Raw genomic sequence first — 19,774 nt, forward strand, 5'->3', positions numbered from 1 at the left:
GAAAAAAAAGTTTTTATATGCAATGGATTAAATAAAAGCATGGGTTGATTCTGCCTACACTGGTTTCTTGTTCTTTCATTGTTGCAGAGGGCAATATGCGGTCAAGTGTGGGATGTATGCACAGAACATTTACTTTCTTGATAATGAGAAAGATGGCAGTCCTTTCTGAATTCACATCTATGTTTATGAGACTGGTTTACCACTTATACCAGGTAGGTATATCTTTTAGTTTTGTTCCTAATGTTGTTCAATTTAACAATGCTATATGTATCATGTCTTTATATAGTGTCTATCAGCATTTTATTATAACAATTCATATATGAATATTATAAAACATATATTTTGGATTTTGGATTCTCTTTCTATCACCATAGTGACTGACTGACTTGAATTGTTCACCTCAGTGGAAATTTGTCTTTGGCTTTTCCCAAAGTATAGCAAAGTATGCACACTACACATGGCACACCACCAGGTAGCAGCAGATGTGTTATATAAATAACATTAAAGAGTAAATGTGTTCCTTGATGCAGTCACTTTGTGTTTAATGCCCGTATGGCATGGGGTATAAAAGAATTCTTGTATATATTCCAGCTGGACTTTGGGAACCTGAATCAATTGCGAGATAGGAGCAGCTAAAACTCTGAGTGTAGTGGGTGAATATCTGCAGTTATATGTATGCTTAGCTGTGTACAGAACTTTTAAACATATTGCAAAGTTGTCCCTTGTATTGTTGGATTATTATTACAGGTGCAGTTTGTGTACACAGTTAGTCCATTACTGTCACTACTGCTGTTTAATCTACTGATAACAGCATTATATTTTATTAGCAGATCAAATGTTTTGTTTGAAATAGCAGGTCTCCTGGCCCTCTCTGATTGTCTGGATCAACCACACCTGAACTTCATTTGATCATCAGTGGAGCTGTGTAGCAACACCCAGTACTACCTCTCCTTGCTATTTGGCATAGCTGTTAGCTATTGATAATACTCTTTGTCTTTGATAGCACCTTCATACAGCTGTTTAGCTTTAGAGTAACTTTGAGATAACTTTGAGGAAGCCTTCTAGGGGCATGTGTGCCACTTTTTAGCTCTCCTTTTTCCCCTGTTTTGTGTTTAGCCAGGGAATTTAGTGTTGATTTTGTGTTTGATTCTGTAGACGAAGTGAGCCTTTATTATCTAGTTAGTGTCTAAGTGTTTCAGTAGCCTTTGCCCATTGTCATTTTTGCAAAGGGTTTGAATGAACTTATGAGATCGTAACATACATCAATGCGTCATAGTCTTTTTGGAATGATCAAAAGTTCCCATGACTACAGGAGCATAAGTTTATTTTTTGTCTCTGAGATTATAATTCTAGCCTACTTGTTACTTAAATACCATACTTGAGTGACTCTATTTTCCACTCCTGGATCTGACTCACCAGAAATGTAAATACATTTTTTACATACATACCAGCCACAACGCTTCGTACTATGTGCAGTCACAGCACTGCAACACTAGATGGTGTACATCTCCTAGAAATGGAAGAAGGCGTGTAGCTGCAGGTCTGTGTCGGAGACCAGCAACCAGTAAATTCCATGTAGTTCATCCCTGTAGTCAGCAGAGACCGAATGAGACCACAAAAACCCATAGATAGAATTTATTTTATTTCCTATGATCGCAAAAACATACTTCTTACTTTTCTTGCACTCCAAGAAACAATTATATTCAGTTATATGTAAATTCATAGAGTTCTAAAATGATTTGACCAGAGTGTGGGCATTAGAACAGCCACTGTACCTATTCCTCTATTAAATGGATCTTGACTTGAGATCATTACAATAATTTATTTCATGGCTATTAGCATTAAATTATAGTAACACACACATACACAGATACACACGTGCAGAGCACGTGTACACATATACACAAAGGTCTTTGAAATAGTTTAAGTGTATCCCTTTACTTGGAATTACAACAGTATGGCATAATGGCATGGACTAAGTTAACTCCCTGACTATCTTTCACAACAACACTGCATTTTGACATGATAATACAACCGTTAGCAGGAACAGCATATAGTACGTGAATACATTTGTACAAAAGGTATACACAAACAATACACTATATTATGTAATTTGTCTCTTCAATATGGCAGGTACACACGCACGCAGGCACGCACTCTCTCTCACACACACACACACACACACAGAGTCACACATTCAGTGGCTGCAGTTACTGATTAAAGCACACACTCTTTTTTAGAGATTGTACATCAGTTTCAGAGCCATTCTAACCAAACTGTCACTCACATACTGCAGAGTCACTGTACTCAAGGACAGGATAAACTATGTACAGGGTTCAATTCATAAAATATTGCACTTATTGGCCCATTGCATCTCACAGCAGTCAGTGCTATGACAATGCTCCTAAATCTGTAACATAGAGTGATATATACACTATCTTAGAATATAAATCTACATAGATAAGTCAGGACTGACTTCATGCAATTTTTTGGAGCTTTTATTCAACTATGCAACAAACAACTGACAATGCTTAAGGAATAGTAATGTTTGGCACACTTATTTTATGGATTGCATGTGTTCTACAGAACCAAAAGGCTTTCTGGATTCCAACATAAGGTACAACTTTTACTACAGTATATGGACTTATGTTATCAATAAGACCTCAACAGCACTATATATGTCTGCTAGGGGTTGCTTCCTAAGCAGCTTGAGTTCTTTTTTTTTCAAAGAGGGACTAAATGTTATAGCACAAACATGAACTTTAAGCATGCCGACTCAAAAATTAAACCTTACTTTTTTGTGTGTGTATATATATGGCTGTTTATTCCATGCCAACCAGCTGACCAACAGTTGTATATCATACACTGTACTGTGCCTTTTAAGTGTGAGATTTTATTTAATGGAAATGCTGGATCCTTGCTATCATATGGAGGTGGGGATTGTTAGATTTGGGTAAGGCCTATCTTCAGATAAAACAGCACATATGATTGACTTTTTGGCAGCATGCTCATCGCATTTAACTATAAAGGGTCTTCTTAAAGGCTAAGCACATAGAAATATTAGGTTTTAAGATTTTTTAAGATACTTATCAGAGGAGTCACATCTACAGACAACAAAATGAATGTGGAATAGTACTCACATCAACAATACACATACTGGATTCAATCCAAAAGTAGGCATGACAGAGGAACTTACAGAGGCCATGTTGGAGATGCTAAAAGGCCACTTTTTTATCCAAGGTAGATGATTTTTAGATGACAAAGTTGCAGTCATTTGTGACTCAAACATAATATTCAAACTCATGCAAACCCACGCTTACTACACTATACATTCACACAACAGCCACACATTCATGGACAGACACACTGCACAATAAAAACAAACTAACTAACAAACAAAAAAGCCGCTACATCCTAGAGTGCCCTAATTCAAAGATTTGGCAGCTTTTTGAGATAAAATAAATCTATAAAAGGAAAATACATACTGTACAAAAAATAAAAACAAAATTATCATTAAAGCACTCACTGACTCTATCTCCCATTGTATAATTATTCTAGGTCTTAAAAGAGTTTAAAGGTCTTTAGGATTAATTGTACAGCCTGACTATGGACTACTTTCAGCATTATCAAACATACTTGGTTCATAACCTTATTAACTAGTCAAAGAATGAGATTATGGTGTCTCTAAGAGTATATCCTTGATATCCTGTAAGTTATCACATGTTCTGTTTGTCTGGTTATTTGCTCTTGATATAAGGTGGAGGTTGAGAGATAATACAACAGCATTTTGTAATTCTACTGCTAAACAAGGTTTGACTTGTAGTCCAGAGAAAGCAGCACTAGCAGGAGATTATGCTGAGGGACAACAAAACTCTGCACACTATCACCTTACAAGATCTGCGCTGCCCTTCCTTTGACCCCCTGACCCTGGTCACTAACAGTTACACGCGGGCTGCTGGAGGGGTGGTGCACTGTCTGTGAGTTTGGCAGTGGGAGCTCCTGTGGTGACAGCTGGATCAGTGTCCAAGCTCTCAGACATCTTATCACAAATTAGGTCAACGAGACGTTCAAAGGTCTGCTTCACATTGATGTTGTCTTTGGCGCTGGTCTCAAAGAATTCAAATCCTTTGGCAAGAGGAAGAAAAAGCACCATGAGAACAAAAGAAGAAAGCTAAAGGTCACAAGATTAAATATATTTTGTCATTTTTTTGCAAAAACATTGACATTTATTTCTGCTACTGAACAGATTTTGAAAACAAAGTGACTTCTATGTAGCAGAATATCTGCTAAAACCTACCTGTCATGTTTGTGACATATGTAATGACACTAATATAGTAATAGTGCCACCCAATTTAAAATACATACATAATGTGGTGAATGATTCTTACCCAACTGTTCTGCCAGCAGTCTGCCACTATCCACTGAGACCACTCTCTCCTCTTCCATATCACACTTATTCCCAGCCAGCACCACCTGTGCGTTATCCCACGAGTACGTTTTTATTTGAGTCGACCTGCATGTAAACAGAAACAAATACATACACACATAAAAATCATTATGCTCAAATAAATACTATTGCTGCATTTTATTGAAAAAAAAAACTGATTCATTTTGTGCCACTTTTTGTTGGATAGGATCCTTTACACATTGACATGAAAGATGGCAGAGACATGGACATGATGTAAAGTTTGTTTGCCAACTGGACCAGTTATCAACAGTGATTACATAATCATATGTTTGCTTGATATTCATGTAATATATGAGTCACTGATGGTAGCTGTTGAAAAGTGGGTCAACTGCTGCAGTGTACCGAAAACATGCAATCTACAGGGAGGGGATCTGGTGGTCTGCTGGTACGGTTTGAGTCCATTTGTACCCATAGAGGGAAGAGTCACTGCAAAACAATACAAAGTTGTTCTGAGTGATCACCTTTATCCTACGATGAAACATTTCTATCCTGATGGGAGTGGTCTCAGGATGACAATGCCCCCATCCATAGAGCACAACAGGTCACTGAATGGTTTGATGATCATGAAAATGATGTGACTCATATGCTTCCAGAAAAATAGTGTTCATCCTTATAGTAGAGTTCAGAGATTGTACAATCAATAACAAGGTGTATTGAAGCCATACTGGCAGAACATGGTGGCCCAACACCTTACTAAGACAGACACTTTATGTTGGTTTTTACTTAAATTTGTCACCCGTCTGTATTATTCGATATTTTGCTGCTATATTATGTTTTCCATTTGCACACAGACTTTGTCCTGCAAACATACAGTACACGCTACTTTTAATCTCTTCAATCTCTTTCTTTACTTGTTTCAAGCTACTTCTGCCAACTTCTGATTGTTACCAACTACCTACAACAGTCTGGATATAATAGCTACACATTTTATTAGACATTTAACAATGTTTTGTCATCTTATACTTAATAATTAGTAACTATACAGAGGTTGAATACACCTTGCAAATGGGACCCGTTGGATTATTCTTGAGCCCTGTGTCTTTACCTCTTGAGCCATCAGTTCAGACCAATTGTGTTAAACCATTTTGGTCATGAGACCATGAATAGACAGACTATGAACATTTAAAGTAATGGTAGGAAGGGGATTTTTTTATCCCCAAATTATTGTTTAATTCCCTGTATCATATGTATGTTATATTTTAAAGAAATGTTTTGAATTACGAGTCATGTCATATTCCCCTGCATGATAAACCATATGTACTGCTCTAACCTCCAAACACATTTAGACAGGAATTTAAGGAACAAATATCTCCTGTGGTGTTACAGTTTGACTAAAAGTAGGGCAGCGAACACACCACAGGCTGAAAACAGGAGAGAACGAGCCAACAACAAAGGGAGAAATGAAGACTAAGAGAGAGACAGACAGACAGACAGAGAGAGAGAGAGAGCAGCAGCAGCATAATGTTGACTCTCCTGCTCTCTCTGTCCGGTTCTGACTTGTTATCATGGTTCAGATGTGGGTCACTTTGAATTCACCAGCAGAAAGCCATTTGTATTTGTATTACATCCAGCAAAGCTACATATGCCCACTAAAAAGGGGTCGTAGCTGTGTTTTGACTACAATTTGAGAGGACAAAAAAAGAAAGTAAATGGCACTGTGCTCTCTGGCTGTAATAAAATCAATTAGCTGTGCATGGCACCATTTTGCATGATTTTTTAATGCTATATTTGATGTCAGCATTACAATATTTAGCAGTTTTGTCTCTGTCACAGGCAGGAAATGAGAACATCACAGGCTTAATTCAGGCACAGTTGAGGAAGGAGCCGTTGCTATGCCAACATCTTTTCCTGCAACGTTGTCACAAGCAACAAGGGGAAAGTGAAAGTGGAAATAAAGCCTATGGCAAAGGCAAAAAAGCCGTTCTGGTTATATGAAGGGTAAAAACCCTCGTCCGTTGTATACAGCTGGTTGATTTGTGTGCTGTCAGGTAGGTAAACTCACAGGGAACTCACCAGGATTGTAGCTGCAAGTGACACACTTGGCTCCATTATTAAGATGCCCAGTATAGACACTGCTCAGACTGCAGTATTCCATCAAAATGTCAGACAGGCCTTTAAAGAATAATAGGTGTGTCTGGCTCCTCTCTTTACAAGAAGGCCTAATTTTCCTTGCACACAATGATAGGTAATACATTTTAATACAATATACAGATTACAACACCAAGAATTTCAACATCATTCATGTTAATAATGCAAAGAATCATCCCAGTTATGCATTTAATCCCATTTGATCAATAAAATATCCGTTCAGCTAAGTCACATGCAGCTGCTATTACCATGACAGGTGCTTCCTGAAGCAGCGGCCAAGTGCTGCAAGCTAAGTGATGAAGGCTGAGTAGACACTGGCCTTAATAGTGACTGTCACAGTCCAACAATGGGTGCAAGCCACGTGGCACCCATGTCAGCTGCAAATATCACCATTCATATCAGGTGCACATGATTCATATCAGTGTTTTGTAAGTAAGTAAAGTTTAGTAATAAAGCACCTTTTAAAACCTAGATTACAAAGCACTTTACAAAAGAATAAAAGGTTAAAATAACAAAGAGTACAAAAAACAATTACAACAGGAGACACAGCTCAATAAAAACAAAAACAGTAAAAGGTATTAAAAATCTAAATCGTGACAACTGCAGCACAAAAACACTTCAGGTCTTCAACTACACCTTAAAAATACCCAATAGTTCGCTGACCTGTCTCCCAGGTAGACACAGTTCCACAACCTGGGACCCAGGAAAGCAAATATACAGTCCCTTTGTTAGCAATCCTCACTCAGAGGACCTGAAGGGCCTGGCTGAGGTATAAGGCATTAGTAGTTCACTAATATACTCTGAAGACCATTTAAGGCCTTGTAGATGAGGAGGAGGATATAAAATTGAATCCTAAACACAATGTAGTGACTTCAGAATCAGGGTGATGTGAGAGCGATAGATGGTCTTAGTGAGTAATCTTGCTTCAGAGTTTTGGACTAACTGTAACCGGGTAACAGTGTGTTGGCTTAGGCAGGAATAAAGAGCATTACAGTAAGCGGGAGGACACAAAAGCTTGGATAAACATTTCCAACTGTTGGAAAGGGGGCATATTTTGCAATATTCATCATGGGAAAGGAGCAGGACTGAATAACTCTTTTCATGTTTTTATCAAATTCCAGCTGGTAGTCAATTTGACACCTAGGTTTTTGGAGAAAGATTTGTAGCCAATAGGAGGAGTAACATCATGAAAATATTGCCATGATGATTCAGAAAAATGTCCTTCGAGAAATGCTCATTCTGTGTTCCTGTAATCTCTTTGGGCTGGCAGAGAGAGATAAATATAAGACAGCAGGGTGTCAATAAAATGGAAAATGACTTCTCTTGCGGAGAGGTGTGCACGAGGAGAAAGATCAGCAATGTGTTAATCATAACATGCATTTATCTCTATTGACAGAGATGAAACTCCTCTAACACTTCATAGCTACAATGTGATTGTGAGAAATGTGTTGATTCTGGAGTAAGAATGCTAACCCAGAAACCTGGTTTTTGCAGCTGATTGGATGTAGCTTTCCAAGTCCTGTTTTTCAGACATGAATGCATCATCATAAATCCCCGACATTTGGGCTTGGCTCAGAGTTTTTGTTCAGCCTGCAGACGCTTATGTGACTCATGCATGGACAAGACGTGACCTTGACAAGTTGCCCCAGATTCTTAAGATGTACACACACACCCTACATGCAAGTCTGCCAAATATTAGAGAGAGAGAGAGAATCATACTTTTACTGTCAGCAGGCACTAAGGATGGATGTATAGGGTATATTGTATTTGTGGATATTTCTCTTCAAAAGAAAGAAACTGTGAAGTAAAAACGGATAGCATCATTGTGACAAACAAGAAGTTCTGTTGATATACAGGGGGCTAAGAGAGGACAACTACATCCAACACTGTCAAAAACAGACATTAAACCCGATACTACTCACCAGTCCTGCACAGCACCGAAGGACTCCTCATTGGTGATGTCATACATGAGAATAAAGCCCATGGCTCCACGGTAGTAGGCAGTGGTGATGGTCCTATAGCGCTCCTGGCCTGCTGTGTCCTGCACACAGACAACATGATTTAGCGTGACTGACAATCACACTGTCAAGCACAATAACACTGACATGACCCTACAGAGTACATATATGCGCTGTCCTTCACTATGCATGTACATTATTAATCAGCAGCTATTCATACATGTCTGGGCACAATTTAGGACGCTATATATACATTCATTTCATTTGCTTCATTTATTGTGTTCATGATGTGGAAATAATCATTATGCTAATTGCCTTGCTGGCTTTGCATTGATGAGATGCCAAAAACAGCAATTCAGCTTTGGCTGATGTGATTGATTTTTTTCCCTTCTCCTCAATAAAACAGTCGCTCAGCTGTGTTAAAGACTGTGCAGCACTCAGAGCTCAGCTTATGACATGTGTTTTTTAGGGGGAAAAAATAGAAATCATAGAAATAAACTGATTCATATATTGGGGAAAATGCTTGCGGTTCATGATCAGGCTGAACAAATTGCTTAAAGGCAAAGCAAGCAAGTGATTACACAGCATTCGAGGGGTCGTACATTGTACACAGATTACCCTGGAAACAAGCACTCACTGCAGCCTTCACTACAAGATGTCAATGAAAATGCTAATGGATCCAAATACATAGAGATGAAGCTTTTCTACAGAATGTGTCCATGAGAACAACAGAGACATGCATTTGGGCAATTTTGAGTTTGGGAATATTGCTGTTGGATCTTTATCCTGCTTACTATGTATGTATAAACCTGCCTGTGGTTGTTTAAATATGTCTAGATTTGTTGTTTTATGATATATAGTTATATTATATAATACCAAAATCCCAGTGTTGTCCCTCCTGTTTATACTGTATGTTTACTGCACTGCTGTTCCTCCCACAACAAGTGTGTTTGCAGGCTTCTGTGAATCATGATGGAGGACTTCTGGCTGCTCTACTTGGCTCTTGTTAAACACAAGCCCGACAGGCAGGACTAGATTGTATTTGCCACTGTGGTTTGCTCTCTGTCAGTCTGCACATGGCTGCAACAGTGTGCCTGTTATAGCCAGAGGACAGCTCTGACCTTCACTCCACAGAGACAGAGCTTGCAGCCCGCCAAGCTTCCACCCACTGCAACTAGGACCTTTTGTCAGTTAACAATAACGCAAAAAATTGCATGTGAATGAGTACATTTTTAATGCCAGCTGTCCTCTATGTGTTACGTTGATAGTATCTTCTGTTGACAGTCTGAACAGCATACAAGGGGGTGATGAACATGTTTCATTGAAGTGCTGGTGCTTTTTAAAAAAATTCATACTAGATGCACTAAGTCATGATGCACCAGTCATAGGTCTTGTTTCTTGTCTGAATTCATCAGACTTACATGTTTCAGTAGCTTATTGATTCTTGGCCTGGTGCCTGAATATGACCTTTGCATTTCCGGGCTATTTTAGTGAGCTGGTTCGTTTGTTCTCAGTTAAAAAGACAGCAGCACAGGAAAAAAGAAGTGCTGAGTACTGTGAATTGGAGCCCCTTGAAATGCTTGTAGTCTGCAGAGCACCAGAAATCAATCCAAGAAGCTGACTACTCCAAGTGGAGAGGTTGTGAGTTTCAGTTTTTAACGAGGGTTCATCTTGGCAATGCTCTGTGCTGTGTTCCATTCACCTCAGCCAAATATGACAAAAGGGACAACTCTATGATGCATTGCAATGCTTTTATCTCTCAGCAGATTAATGATACGACTACCCAAATGGCATTAGCCAATAGCCATCACCTTAAACAGCCACTTACTGTAAGTCTCAGCTGTCTCTGAGCTCAATTAAATAAGACAGGCCAATTAACTGGATGCTAGACCAATCCCTTTTCTCTCAGAATATGCTTGTCTTTGCTAATGATGAAAACACATTATCCTGATTAGCCCATCATTTGACTGTTCAAAACCAGTTTTCACTTCCTGCTGGAGCATTTCTTCTTTGTCTCTTTCTTATGCGATTAGCAAACATGAAATGTCGGGGGATGTCTAATTGCTGCAAAAGACAATTATTATGACAAGGGAACAAAACCTCTATAGGAAAGTTGGCATTTGGTGTAAAAATGAAAGGAAAGGAAGACAGAGAGACACACTGACAGAAAAGAAAGAAATAGAGGGAGAGAGAACGAGTACATATCCATTTCCTCATTATCTCAGAGGTATTATGAGACAATCTGCTTTAACAGCTCAGATGAACTCCTAATTAAACAGCCTCAGAAATTCTTCAGTTTCCCACACATTCTTACAAAGGTGTTGCTTCTGTGTTCTTCCCCACTGTGTACCAAACTAACACTTACTAGCATCCTGTCAGTAATGTTAAGACTTCCATCTGTCTCGGCACTTACAGTGTGTCAAGCCACAAAAACGCAAATCAATCATCTCTTGAAGCTTTCTTCAGTTTATGAAGAAGACAGCTCATGTCCCACATCGTTCTAGACGAAAGGAAGAATGCAATTCAACTTTTTTATTTTTTATTTTTGTTTGTTTGAAACGGGAAGATCCAAAATTATATACTAACATTATAGCTTTCAAAAGATTACTTGTGCGGATGTCAAAGTCCTTTATTACTGTTTGAAATGCAGAAAAAAGTGGGACTAGCTTCAAATACAGATTCTGCTTTGACTGAGATATAAACAGCATAATGCCAAGGCTTTTTTAAATGATGAAAAGGGAAGTGTGTCCAAGTATACCAAGCAAACCTGATCTGTCCTCTAAGAGCCTACAAGACTCAAATTGAATTAATGCATAGGTGATCCTGTGAGTGCTGGACTTTCTTTTCTATGTCCAAGCATGCAGCTATCAAGTCATAACCTGTCACAGCCCTTGAAACATATTGATCAACAGAGAAAGATGTGGGCAGATGTCAAGGGAAAGTGGGTACTGGGCATAGATTGACAGCCTTTTACAGACAGGACAGACAGGTCACTGTGCAGGAACACAAAGATGGAAGAGAACAAGAGAAATAAGGGGGCAGGGTGTCTCTGAGGAGCCCCTTCCCCCTTAAAGCTTAGGTAGTCCTCCAGGAGACCTTGAAGGACAAGATCTGGATTCTTCCAGACATTATCTGTGTTTCAACATGCAAATCTTCTCTATTTAAGTGAATTAAATGGAAATTTGTGCAAAATTGACATAGAAGAGAAGTTAGACTTGCTGTGTACATTGCTGCTTTGTAGTTTTGTATATAATGTGTTTTTCTTTCTTCCTAAATTACCATAAGTAAAGCATTTCCAAAACTTCAAGGGCTTTCTGAAAAACTGGCTCTTCAAGAGTTAACACCAAGTGATTAAGTTATAATCTGGTGCTAACCAGTGCAGAAATTAATGAATCTAACATTTTGGTGACTCACTTGTTAATGTTTAATGCTTGGATGTTAATATTTCATACCCAGATCTGCAGTTTGATCCTCTTGTCATTCTTGTACACAGTTTTTACTTTGAAGTCGATGCCCACTGTGCTGACAAAGGCCGAAGTGAAGGCATCATCGGCATAACGGAACAGGAATGACGTTTTGCCCACACTGCTGTTGCCGATGATCAGCAGCTTGAACATGTAGTCGAAGTTTTGGTCCCCTCCCTCCCCCTTCCCTTTCACATCCTGAGTGGCAGCCATCTGCAAGAAAAACAAAAAGAGACTCTGAAAAGAATGCATTAAAGCTTTGACTTGAATTAAGCACAGAAGATGTTTTCGAACAACTCTAAACCACTCTAAAAAAACAATTTTTAGCTGTACACAGGTTGGGAACTGAAAGAGAGATAAAGAGCTTGATGCTTTACAGACGATGCAGTACATGCTTGTTGTACATGCCATAGACCAGAGGTAACAGAAGGCTGTGTCAGGCAAACCAGCATGACCAACACAGCAAGCTACTGTATAAATGAGTATCAGATAACCAGGATTGTTGTTTGTTTGTATTCTCTAAAGCCATTACTTGTTATGCATTGTTCTCTTTCAATATGTTATACATTAGCTGTTACTAATGCTATTACTTAGAGAGTGACATCTTTGAATGTACAATGATTTCGTACAGCAACCTTCCACCTGAACAACGCCTGTCCTACACATCTCAATGCAAGCCTGTCAGCAGTCAGCCACTATGACCAAGATGACAAGAGCACCTTTGCTCCAAGGTGCTCCAAGGTGAATGTTTTAAAGCAAAAACGCTGCGTTCATATGTCAAACATGTGCCAGCCTTTGCTCTCCTTTAAGCTCATCCAGCTATAAAAGATGCCGGACCTCCATTCTGCACATCCAGCCTTGGGCATCTCTTCGCTTTCGTATATGGGGAAAAAACACCTTTGAGGCAGTATTTGCAAGGACACCGCTTTCAAAATACTAGTGCAAAGCTGGCATTAACGCACAATACAATAGAATCAGACCTGATATTAAATTAACACAGTGTTGTTGAGCAGGGAGCTGCATGCCAGCTAATGTTAGACAAGCAATTTCTGTGCGTGAGGTCATTTGATGTATTAATGAAATTCTTCCACATAACTATTAATAAAATAAACTAGCACATCGCGTTGAGGACATTGTGTGGACAAACCTGTTTTGAAGGCCTTGGCTCTATCTGTATCTGCTCTTGTTTTGCAGAATACGGTTATTATATTTGTGTCTAATGCAGGCGTTGATTTTTTCCTTCCCCCCCTCAGTGTCTCTCTTTCTCTCTTTGGAGCGCCGAACAATTTCAGCACCCGGGAGCTGTCCTCTCCGCGTCGGATCTGGCACGCGCTCCTTAGCTGACGAAGCTGGCTCGTGTGACATGAGCACGAGCAAAGGGTAGCGCGTTTCGTGCGTGGGTCTGACGTCACACGGAGAGTTAAAGACGGGGGTTGTAGTTTTTTCTGCGGCATAGGCGCAGAAGGAAAGGATGGCAGCAAAAGGAGGGATTAGACTACGTTACTCAGCATGCAGCGCGTCACAGCTGTCAGCAGCTGTATGATTTACTGTGAAAGCTCAGAAAAAAACCCTTTGTAGATCGTTTCTTTAAAAAAAGAAAAAAAGCATTAGAAATATCGCCTGCAGGCCTTTCCCATCATGCAAGAGCAAGACCAAAATAGCAATAAAGCTGAAAACCTTTGTTCAGTCTGACAATGTTCAGTTTTAAACATTATGGTTGTAAAGATTTACAGCGTTTCACAGGCTCTCTCTTTAAGCTTTAGAGAAAATAATGCTTCTTACCTTCCCATACAAGTCCATTCTTTCCACTGTAATATTTCAATTGTTAGTTTTAAATCTGACTCCAGTAGCTATAATAACTCCCAGCTGGACAGACTATGTATATATGGTAAATACGTGTATATAAATATATATATAGATTATCAGGAAGCAAATATAATGGCCTCTCTTCTCCTTTTGCGTCACTCTCGGTCTGGCTCTGGCTCCAGTCCTCCGCCCATGCAGCCAGCTCCGCTTCAGAGAACAAGCGGCTGAGCAAATAAAGAGGGGCCTGAGTGCTGATGAATATTGTTATTATGGGCCTTTCAATGACAGCAAGTGCGGGAAGAGGCCGCGACGGAAGTGAAAATATGGACATCTTTGCAATCGTGATCCCATCGGCCCTCTCTTAAGACCTTTATGTGCATAATTAATACAAGATGTGGAAAAAAGAAACTGTATACTACTGTCATGTGAGTGTTGGCCAATAGGCTCGTATCAGCAATTATTTTGAGTATTTTCCCGTACGTGTGCTTATAGCTTTTAAATATCTCCTGTTACTAATCTCACACCTGAAACAAACCTGACAATTCCTATAACAATCAACCACGCACTAAGAAGCACAGCAGACACAACAGAGGTTACATAAGCGTGGACTGAGATGCAAATCTTTGCTTTGGCTGCCAGGCGTGAGGCGTTTTATAACAGGCAGTTTACAGGTATTTGATAGAGCGTGCATGAAGTTATAGGACGGGATATGCAGCTGGCTGACTGCCCTTTGACTCGATGATCTGTGTGCGCAGACTGGAGAGTGCGCAGCAGACGAGGGGGCGGGTCAGGTAAACTGCATGAATGTGTGTATCTCACTAAAAATGTAGACTGTGTGTCAAAACCTTCACAAATATTCAAGAGTTACACTGTATGTGCATGTTTGTTATGTGCATTAAGTAAGTGAACTATCCATTCGTTCCTTTCCTCTTCAGTATTTTGCACGGTTTTTGTCGAGAATGCAGTAAACCTTCAAATCTGTCAATGTTATTTGCATACAGTTTGGGGATGATTTGTAGAGGTGGAGCTTCTCTACTGTACGTGAAACAACACCGAAATCATTTGGGCCGAAACATAACTGTAATCTCAGATAGTTACAGTGTCTGAACGCTTGGTAAACAAAACTTTTCTAGAAGGTCCTTTGCATGAGAAAAGGGCACTGTGGCACCATCTGCTGTTGAACTGCTGCTCTGGAAAAACTTTTTTTTCTTGGCAGCGCTCATAGGCCGACTTGTGGTGAGGATTGACAAAGCAACGGTGTCAGAAATCAAATAACTGTGGCCTTATACTGTCAGTTCATACTCGTTTACTTATAACCTACCTTTACAGACTGGTTTATTTGAAGACCTTCAGGTGTATAATACAGTTAAATACAAAATACAATTACAACTCTCCATACTTTAAAGGTGACCGGTTTCTTTACAAAAGAATCTATCCACAAACATGGTAGTCTGTCCTCCTGTAACAATGGAACATTTCTGAGCCTCACTGATTTATCATTAAGGTCAATTTTAGTTCACGACATGTAATTCCACACCTGTATATATTGCACAACAGGTAACAAAAACTGTCAACACAGAAATGGCAATAATATTTTTGCATATTTTAGAAACAGTGTGGCCATTATATTATACAGTGGGGAGAACAAGTATTTGATCACTGCCAATTTTGCTGGTTTTCCCACTTACAAAGCATGTAGAAGTCTGTAATTTTTATCATAGGTACACTTCAACTGTGAGAGACAGAATATAAAACAAAAATCCAGAAAATCACATTGTATGAGTTTTAAGTAATTCATTTGCATTTTATTGCATGACATAAGTATTTGATCACCTACCAACCAGTAAGAATTCCGGCTCTCACAGACCTGTTAGTTTATCTTTAAGAAGCCCTCCTGTTCTCCACTCATTACCTGTATGTAGAACTTAATATTTGGTAGAAAACCTTTGTTTGCAATTACAGAGATCAGACGTTTCCTGTAGTTCTTGACCAGGTTTGCACACACTGCAGCAGGGATTTTGGCCCACTCCTCCATACAGATCTCCAGATCCTTCAGGTTTCCCTCCAAATATTTTCTATTGGGTTCAGGTCTGGAGACTGGCTAGGCCACTCCAGGACCTTGAGATTCTTACGGAGCCACTCCTTAGTTGCCCTGGCTGTGTGTTTCGGGTCGTTGTCATGCTGGAAGACCCAGCCACGACCCATCTTCAATGCTCTTACTGAGGGAAGGAGGTTGTTGGCCAAGATCTCGCTATACATGGCCCCATCCATCCTACCCTCAATACGGTGCAGTCGTCCTGTCCCCTTTGCAGAAAAGCATCCCCAAAGAATGATATTTCCACCTCCATGCTTCACGGTTGGGATGGTGTTCTTGGGGTTGTATTCATCCTTCTTCTTCCTCCAGTCACGGCGAGTGGAGTTTAGACCAAAAAGCTCTATTTTTGTCTCATCAGACCACATGACCTTCTCCCATTCCTCCTCTGGATCATCCAGATGGTCATTGGCAAACTTCAGACGGGCCTGGACATGCGCTGGCTTGAGCAGGGGGACCTTGTGTGTGCTGCAGGATTTTAATCCATGATTAAAGTAGTGTGTTACTGTTTCTTTGAGACTGTGGTCCCAGCTCTCTTCAGGTCATTGACCAGGTCCTGCCGTGTAGTTCTGGGCTGATCCCTCACCTTCCTCATGATCATTGATACCCCACCAGGTGAGATGTTGCATGGAGCCCCAGACCGAGGGAGATTGACCATCATCTTGAACTTCTTCCATTTTCTAATAATTGCGCCAACAGTTGTTGCCTTCTCACCAAGCTGCTTGCCTATTGTCCTGTAGCCCATCCCAGCCTTGTGCAGGTCTACAATTTTATCCCTGATGTCCTTACACAGCTCTCTGGTCTTGGCCATTGTGGAGAGGTTGGAGTCTGTTTGATTGAGTGTGTGGACAGGTGTCTTTATACAGGTAACATGTTCAAACAGGTACAGTTAATACAGGTAATGAGTGGAGAACAGGAGGGCTTCTTAAAGATAAACTAACAGGTCTGTGAGAGCCGGAATTCTTACTGGTTGGTAGGTGATCAAATACTTATGTCATGCAATAAAATGCAAATTAATTATTTAAAAATCATACAATGTGATTTTCTCGATTTTTGTTTTAGATTCAATCTCTTACAGTTGAAGAGTGTCACAGACTTCTACATGCTTTGTAAGTGGGAAAACCTGCAAAATCGGCAGTGTATCAACTACTTGTTCTCTTCACTGTATGTCCATCAGAGAGCAACGACAAGTTTATTTTTCAACTGTCCTGGTCCATTTGTATCTTGGTCTGAAGTCATCAGAATGTTTTGCTATGCTATGTGTGTTAATTAATTAATATGTGCTGATATACTGATATCTGTCTTGCCCTTAAAATACAGTATTTTTCAAGCTATAGTTCTTCAAAGACATTTCTTTACAGTTTTACATTTTACAGGCTTTCTTAATATCTCTTCTCATTTACTGCATATTTATCCACATTAGTGAGAATTGGCAATGGAGGACTCAATTGAGATGATTCTGCAGGACTACGGCAGGGTCCTTCCTACTACCAAACCCCATCCTGTGGTGACAGCCTGCACAGGTGCTCTGATCACAGGCCTGTATGGGATATGGAGCATGTTTGCCATGCCTGGCATTCGCAAAATTCCAATGAGCCTTAAGGTACCTGAGGTTTTCTTTTCCCATTTTTAACCTGCTTGTTTTGCTCCCTGTCCAACATTTCAGATATCAAATATTGCATGTTTGCTGTGAAATCAAAGGAAACAAGCAAAGAACCTTAGATAACTTGCTATTAACAATAATGTGCTTGTTTTGGAGCATAGTGCTCCATGCTATGTGGGAAAAGAAGAAAGTGGTAAGTACTGTCAGTGCAAGAGGGACAAGAAAAAAATGATGATCAGGAGCAGATTATCAGAGGTTTGTAATAATTAAGTCATTTGTTTTTGTATGCTGAGTCTATATCTGTTCTGATTTAAATGTTAAAGCAAAAGGAAGCTGTTAAAATAGCTAATGCTTAAAAATGTTATCAAAATGTATTCACTGTTTGAGTTTATGTTTTAATGTTGACCTATTCTGACCTGTGTTTCGTGGTTTAATGACACATAATGATGTGCAGCTACATCCCACAAACTATGTTTTATGCAAGAAAAACTGGAATTTTGTATGATCAAAGATTTAATACACTTTACCACAGCTAGAAACAAGAGAGAGTCAAGCCCTGCTGATTTTTTTTCACTGAAAGTGAGTGGGAGATCAGATTCAAGGTTATAGTCACAGCACTCAGGAGACTTGAAGCACAGAGAAAATTTAATTTGAAGCATATTCAGATATTTTCTTTCACATGAAAAAGTAGAAATTCATGCTGCTGTAGTGTTTGGTAAGATTGTCTTGAATCATATTTTTAATAACTTGCAGATTTTATTTTAGGCTGTGAGTAATAAAGACCTATCTACAATAAAATGACTAAGAAAACAATGTAAAATAGATCTTCCATTTCCATGTTTAAGCTCCAATGTGTCAAAGTTATAGCAAGTAATATGTGTGCTACCTATCATATGTATGGACTTGTGTTTGTACTGTGGTACAGGTTCCTTATTTGCCCTCCAGCAAAGATCAGACACTGAACATTATGAAGCTGCTTGAGGGACGAACCGGTCGCTTAGCAGATCTGGGATCAGGAGATGGAAGACTGGTTAGTGAGTTGCACCTATCTTAGAAAATATGTGTTTTGCATTATTTACATTATAGTGTAAATTATAATGCAGTTCATGCAAAACTGAGTGTGTACAGTGCCATTGTTGTGCATATATACAGTAATTGTATTTCACATCAGCAGATTTAATTTCCCAGGTGTTTGCAGCCTCTTCTGCTGGTTTCCAGTGCACAGGGTTTGAGATCAATTCCGTTTTACTGGGATATGCCAGGCGCAAGGCCAAGTGGAGAGGTCTGCCTGCAAGCCAGGCAACCTTTGTTAAAAAAGACTTTTGGAAGGTAGGACATCAGTGGACATCACTGCTTTGCAAAAGGATGTTAAACATTTTATTTGACCATATTTGTTACTTTTTCTCATAGACTGACTTATCAAAGTACAACAATGTTACAGCTTTTCTTGCCCCAGGAGTGGTGAGTTTAAGGATTATCTTTTTTTTACTTTGTAGATTTTCTGATGCTGTATAAGGCACATAGCCTGTATACCATATAATTGGTTTGTAATTGATGCAGCCTTTTCTGACTGGTTGACAGATGGAGACACTTGGTGAGAAGCTGATGAAGGAGCTTCCTGATGATGCACGTGTCATCGCTTGTCGTTTTCCTTTCCCTGACTGGCCACACCAATCGTCTGCCGGCTCTGGTCTTGACCAGACTTGGGCCTATGACATGAGCACTGTTCGCTCAAGCTTGAGAAATGTGTCGAACACAGCGGTGTAGTGATGTAGTAAGTCACAGTCTATATGATGATGATTTTCTAGATCTGTAAAATGCACATTTTTTAAGCAGATAATCTTGGGCTCAGTGAGGACAAAAATGTGCAATTCCAGGAAATTATCAGGACTGATGATTTTGAAAGATGTCTTTGAAGATTGCAAGGATGAGAGGGACACTGACTAAGCAAGATGTCGGAATGATTTCAACGTCTCTTAGCCCCTGCAGTAGTTGTACAATCTCTGCTCCGCCAGCACAGAGCCTGAGCCTTTTCCATATTGCTGACAATCATGTTGTGAATACCATCATGCACTGCTATCTTGAACATGTTTAATTTTTCAAACCACTGTTAAAGACTACAAATTATTCTATCAACCCTTCAGTTCAATGTATTGTATATGTTCTGTCTTTTTGTCTGTTTGTTCGCAGTACATCTTGCAACTGCTGGAAAAATGAGTCATAAATCAACACGTATTTATTACAAGGATTTATTAATATAGTGAGATGTGATATTTGGAACTTTATTTCATTTCT

The 19,774-nt window shown here is 39.5% G+C and overlaps 2 protein-coding genes across 2 annotated transcripts; one reads left to right on the top strand and one right to left on the bottom strand.

Moving 5' to 3' along the window:
• Positions 1-3,934: 3,934 nt before the first annotated feature.
• On the bottom strand, positions 3,935-13,778 carry rab3c (RAB3C, member RAS oncogene family). Its single transcript, XM_053324832.1, has 5 exons — positions 13,761-13,778; positions 11,967-12,191; positions 8,479-8,597; positions 4,389-4,513; positions 3,935-4,125 (listed from the first exon to the last, which is right to left on the bottom strand). The coding sequence occupies exons 1-5, from the start codon at positions 13,776-13,778 to the stop codon at positions 3,935-3,937; spliced, it is 678 nt and encodes a 225-aa protein (XP_053180807.1).
• Positions 13,779-17,309: 3,531 nt separating this feature from the next.
• Positions 17,310-19,734, top strand: si:dkey-190g11.3 (uncharacterized protein LOC567059 homolog). Its single transcript, XM_053324833.1, has 6 exons — positions 17,310-17,479; positions 18,405-18,509; positions 18,668-18,808; positions 18,890-18,940; positions 19,061-19,253; positions 19,316-19,734. The coding sequence occupies exons 1-5, from the start codon at positions 17,312-17,314 to the stop codon at positions 19,244-19,246; spliced, it is 651 nt and encodes a 216-aa protein (XP_053180808.1). The 5' UTR covers positions 17,310-17,311; the 3' UTR covers positions 19,247-19,253; positions 19,316-19,734.
• Positions 19,735-19,774: the final 40 nt, after the last annotated feature.

The sequence above is a fragment of the Scomber japonicus genome, chromosome 9 (assembly GCF_027409825.1).
Source record: "Scomber japonicus isolate fScoJap1 chromosome 9, fScoJap1.pri, whole genome shotgun sequence".
NCBI classification, from domain to species: domain Eukaryota; kingdom Metazoa; phylum Chordata; class Actinopteri; order Scombriformes; family Scombridae; genus Scomber; species Scomber japonicus.

What these genes read in the sequence shown, in the direction of transcription:
- rab3c (XM_053324832.1), bottom strand. An exon ending in GGATCAAACTGCAGATCTGG is followed by an intron (nt 8,598 to 11,966) that starts GTATGAAATATT and finishes GTCTGTGTGCAG; the next exon opens with GACACAGCAGGCCAGGAGCG. An exon ending in TTCGGTGCTGTGCAGGACTG is followed by an intron (nt 4,514 to 8,478) that starts GTGAGTAGTATC and finishes GTTTACATGCAG; the next exon opens with GTCGACTCAAATAAAAACGT.
- si:dkey-190g11.3 (XM_053324833.1), top strand. Translation starts at nt 17,312, where the DNA reads ATGGAGGACTCAATTGAGATGATTCTGCAGGACTACGGCAGGGTCCTT. An exon ending in AAATTCCAATGAGCCTTAAG is followed by an intron (nt 17,480 to 18,404) that starts GTACCTGAGGTT and finishes ACTGTGGTACAG; the next exon opens with GTTCCTTATTTGCCCTCCAG. An exon ending in CTTTTCTTGCCCCAGGAGTG is followed by an intron (nt 18,941 to 19,060) that starts GTGAGTTTAAGG and finishes ACTGGTTGACAG; the next exon opens with ATGGAGACACTTGGTGAGAA.